Below are 5,227 nucleotides of genomic sequence, written 5' to 3' on the forward strand. Positions count from 1 at the left end.
TGTGTCCTCCTCTCATCAATGCTGGAATCCTGTTCCTACTCACGCCCTTTCGATTATTACATTTAAAACTTATTCAATACGATATCACAAATAGTTTTTTTCCTCGCGACCGACAACGACTACTAGCGCACTCCGAACTTCCGGTTTCAGTTCTCGGAGGAGTTTCGGAGCTCTCAACCACAACAACCCCCCATCGGAGGGTACTCTCTCCTCCCCGTGCCAATATGCTTCACACCTCCTCCTTTCGCTTGCTTCTAATAATACTTTGAGAGATGACTTTCGAGTGTGATAGCGAGTTGAGCCGAAACGCAAATGAAAAACAATCCAAAAACGATCCTACTCCCGGTTCGATTGGGACACGAATGTTTTTTAAAATAAAATAGAGCATAATGATCCTCGTTTTGTACAGATATACAGAGACTGCCTTAAAATCGAGCGAACTTTGAAAGCGAACGTAAACGAAATAATGTACAATAGGTTTTTGGGGGCATTAAGAACTAAAAGTTGAATAGTTTACTCTCCCGTCCGTCGTTGGCCGTTGCTTACCCCGGCAACACTCGTCTTCCACAGTGTTTTTTGCGCTATACAGTAAATTAAACACATACTAAACCTCTTTCTACACGAACACGCACGCGAGGGGCCGTTGCCCCGTGGTGTACACACCACGACCGTCCTATACATAATTTAGCACTTCCAGTTCAGTTCAGTGTTTTCTGCCCCGCAAGGCAGTTATTTCCGTCTGTATTCCTTTGCCTGGTTCCTGGATAATCTTAAGCCTACGGAGCCGGAAGCTGGGGTCTACAACTTCGCTACTACGCACTATTGACTAAACGCACCGTCATGGCCGCTGCTCGCTCAGACCAGATACGCCTGCACGTGGTGGCCATGGTTCGAGTGCATCGTTCCACCGTTCGGCGCGCCACTGACTGCTCCTGCGGCGGCTGCGGCGGCCGCCTGACCTACGATGCCCATCTGCACGGCACCGTTCCCAACCATCACCTGCCCGGTTCCGGATCGCCACGTCGGCCTGTGGACACCCGCCTGGACCATGTTCTCGCACTCGAGCGTGCTGTAGTCGGAGTCGATGCTGGAGTAGATGTGCTCGCTCGGTGGCCGCTGCGGGATCTCGACCATGCCGCGCCGCGATGGCCTCGGACTGGGGGTGGCCGTCGTCGCCGAGGAGTAGTTGGCCTCGTCGATCTCGGGACAGTAGGCGGGCGGGGGTGGCTGCCGGAACATGACACCCGCCGTCGCACCGCCCGTCTGCTTGATGCGCTCATGATGGTCGATCGTGTAGTTGTTACCCCGGTAGGGAGCTTCCACCGGCAGCGCGTACCTCAGCTTCTCCCAGAAGTGGCGGTCGCCACGCCGAACCCGCGTCACCGTCGTCGTCTTCAGGTAGGGGACCAGCTCGACATCGTTTTCGGCCTCCAGCAGGACACCGCCACCTTCCTCGATCACCACCAGCTTGTACGGCCGACCGCGGAGTGCGTCATGGATCGCTCGACGCAGCTCACACCGGCTCCACTCGGTCTGCAGGAAGTTCCTCGACAGGATCATCACAATCCGACGCGAGGCCCGAGAGGCCTCCAGCAGCTGCAGGTGGGAAGCGTCCTCCGGGAGGTCGCGATGCTGCAGACACAGCCTCAACGGTGGCCGCCCGTTCTCCAGCTCCGCCGCGATGTTCCGCTGCACGAACTCCGCATCCTTCGCCGAGTACACCAAGATGGCGTCGTACAGCTTCTCCGAGTCTTCACAGCGTGGCCCGAACACCCTTACGCCGTAGCGCGAGAACAACCAAAAGCGCAGTGGTTCACGAAAAATAAACACAACCAGCACGAACACGAGCAGGCAGGCGAGGATGAGCGCACCGGCCAGCAGGAAGATGTACGTCTCCGAGAGCCGATCCGGTAGCACGGAACGGCCGGCGTAGAAGTCACTGCACGCCGCACTCACGTTAAAGTCGAGCTCCCGGTGCACACCATCGTCGACGCAGTACACATCCTGCATGTCCTGCACAATGACCGCGTTGTCCGCCACGAACGTGGTCAGCTCCTGCATGAACCGACACCGGCAGCTCCACTGATTGCGTCCGAGCGATAGCGCCTGAAGGCTCTGCAGTTGGGTCGCTTGCAGCTGGAACAGGGGCATCTGCGAAAGCCGGTTGCCATCGATTCGCAGCACGCGAAGCGAGTACAGCGGCGCAAACGACCCATTGGCGATGGTCTGGATGGCGTTGTTCTGGAGGTAGAGCTCCCGCAACAGTCCCAAGTTCTCGAACTCATACCCATGGATACGCTGGAGGGCATTGTCCTCGAGGTGGAGCACCTGCAGCGCCGTCAGCCCTGCGAACGTGCGGTTCTGGATGGTCACCACCCGACTCGCGTTCGCGTACAACACCTTCAGGTTCTTGCGGCCAATGAACGCGTGGTTCTGCAGCTCCGGGAAGTCGTTGCCATCGAGGTACACCTCGGTCGCGTCCATCGGAACGGGACGAGGTCCACCGACCGCCTGCTGCCCACCACAGTCCACCACGTTCGTACTCCACGTCTGGTCGTGGTAGCACGTACAGTTCGACGGGCACGTCATCTCACAATCGCACGCATCAAAGTCACAACAGTGGCAGAGCGCGAAGCAGTGCGTCTCGTACCGGCACAGGAAGTCTTTCGGCTTCAGCGACACAATGGGGCGGATGGGGGACCCGCGGGCATGGGGCATGATACACTCCACGTTCGGCAGGTCCATGATCTTCGGATGCTGGCGAGTGGTTAGGTTGTTCACTCGCTGCATCCACTCCATCGAACAGTCGCACTCGAACGGATTGCCTCCCAGGTAGAACTCGGGCAGAGGCTTCTCCGTAGGAGCCGGCGCCACCCGGAGCTGGTGGAGTTGCAGCTTCTTTAGGGCATTCGCGTACAGATCCACCCGGGCCAGGTTTATCTTATCGATGAAGGTGTTCGCGTGGATCGTACCGATGTGGTTATCGTTCACGAACAGCAGTTCCACACTGTTCGGCACGTTCATGGGCCCCAGGTCCGTCAGCCGGTTGTGGCTCGCGTCCAGCGTCTTCACTTTGATTTCCTCCTGCAGCTTGTAGTAGTTGCCGAGCGATTCGATGTAGTTCCCGTGGATGTCCAGCCACTTCAGGTTGCTCGGGATGAACGCGTAATCGAACCACACGAGATGGTTCTCGGCCAGATTGAGCCACAGCAGCGACGAGAGCGTCGCAAAGATGCCGTTAATGTCCGTAAGGAAATTGCCATCCAGCCGGATCGCCTCTATGTCCAGGTTCTTATCGAACGAACCACGCTCGATGTTCTGCACACGGTTCTTCGCCAGGTTGAGCACGGACAGCCGCGGCAGATCGGTGAACATCCCGATCGTGATGTTCTCGATCTGGTTGTCAATCATCCGCAGCCCGGTCAGCTGGTTCAGGTTCGAGAACGTCCCGTTCTCGATGCGGGAGATCTGGTTCTCGCCCAGATCGAGCGCCCGCAGCATCGACAGGTCGCGGATGGCGTACGGTACCTCCGTCAGCTGGTTCGAGCTGAGATCGAGCTCCTTGAGGTCGGAGCAGTTCTTGAACACGTTCGGTTCGACGATGCTGATCAGGTTGTTGTTGAGCGTGAGCTTCGACAGCACGAACAGCCCGTTGAACAGCCGGTCGTCGAGCGTGTGCAGCCGGTTCTCGGCCAGGTTGAGCGTGTGCAGGTTGTACACCGGCAGGAACGCGTTGTCCTCGATGTACCCGATCGAGTTGTTGCGCAGATCGAGGATCTGCAGGAAGTAAAGCTCCTTGAACGTTTTCGCGTCGATCCGGGTGAGGGCGTTGTGCGCCAGGTTGAGCACAACCAGGCGGATCAGTCCCGAGAAGGTACCATTGTCGACGTGGTGCGATGACAGCTGGTTCCGCGAGAGGTCCAACACCAGCAGTTGCTCGAGCCGGTGGAAAAGCCCTCGGGGCAGCTCGTAGATCTGGTTACCCTGGAGGTGAATCTCCCGCAGGTCCCGCGACCCGGCAAACATGCCGGCCGGCAACGTTTCCAGATGGTTGTAGCTGAGGTTGAGCGTACGCAGCGAACTAAGGCCAGCCAGTGCATCGCCGTGCACCTCCGAGATGTTATTGTACTCCAGGTTGAGGTGCTGTAAGCGCCGCAGCTTCGAGACACCCCAATTCTCCGGCACCGCCCGGAGTTCGTTGTAGGCCAGATTGAGCGACTGCAGCTCCGAACCTCCGGTGCAGCTTTTCTCCGCCAAACCGAGCGCCTCAGCCGAGCGGAACCGGTTGTTGGTGAGGTTTAGTACCTTCAACCCGGTCAGCGGGCACAGGAACCCATCGGGCAGGGCACGGATGTTGTTGTCGCTCAGGTCCAACGACTGCAACTCCTTCAAGCCACGCATCGAGCCGGCCTGCAGCTCCAGCACCTTGCCAGGACCCCACTCGTAGTTGCGCGTGTTGACGGCCAGCTTCTTCAGCGCCGTCAGACCCTCGAAGGCACCCTCCGGAAGCTGGAGCAGCTTGCACGACTCCAACCGCAGCTCGCCGAGGCCGGCCAGCCGGGCAAAGCTGTTCCGCGGCAGCTGACTCTCGAACAGGATCAGCTCGCTGCACTGGATGTCGAGCCGGGTCGTACCCTCGGCACCCTGCAGATCGAGCCCGGTACGCTCGAGCGTCCGCAGCCGGCACACCACACTCGTCTTCTCGTACTCCCACGAGCACTGGGAGCCACTGACCGCACCGACCAACATCGCCAGCATCGCCGCCAGCACCACGAAGGTCCTTCTTCGATGTTCCATTGCTGGATCTGTTTTCTTCCACTACGATTCAAACGATCTCCACTCCACCACACTTTTCACTACTTTCCAACGCGTGTGTATGTGTGGTTGGGGGTGTATGTATTAGGGGGCGTGTATGATTGAGGGGAGCGGGGTTTCCCAAAACAAAGGGACACACTACCACCCCACGACGGTTGAACTTAAACCGAACGAATTGAACACAACAACGGCACTGGGACCATCACCACACACCGTGAGGACCCTTCGCACATTACACTCCTCTCGCCTCTCTTCTCCCTTGACCTTTTCAACACCGCACCACCGGGCACATTGCGGAAAACCAGCCCGATTTTTCCGACCTCGCTGCTATCGATGATCATAAACGATGGCGCGGCAACACCATGGTTTTTCCGCCGAGCTTGCGTTTTCAATCGGAATTTTTCCTATTTTT

At 57.9% G+C, this 5,227-nt stretch overlaps 1 protein-coding gene across 1 annotated transcript; it reads right to left on the reverse strand.

The window, feature by feature from the left end:
- Positions 1 to 855: 855 nt before the first annotated feature.
- Positions 856 to 4,797, reverse strand: LOC131285829 (toll-like receptor 7). Its single transcript, XM_058314683.1, has one exon. The coding sequence runs from the start codon at positions 4,795 to 4,797 to the stop codon at positions 856 to 858; it is 3,942 nt and encodes a 1,313-aa protein (XP_058170666.1).
- Between the last annotated feature and the right edge of the window lie 430 nt (positions 4,798 to 5,227).

Source organism: Anopheles ziemanni, chromosome 3 (assembly GCF_943734765.1).
Source record: "Anopheles ziemanni chromosome 3, idAnoZiCoDA_A2_x.2, whole genome shotgun sequence".
Classification (NCBI taxonomy): Eukaryota; Metazoa; Arthropoda; class Insecta; order Diptera; family Culicidae; genus Anopheles; species Anopheles ziemanni.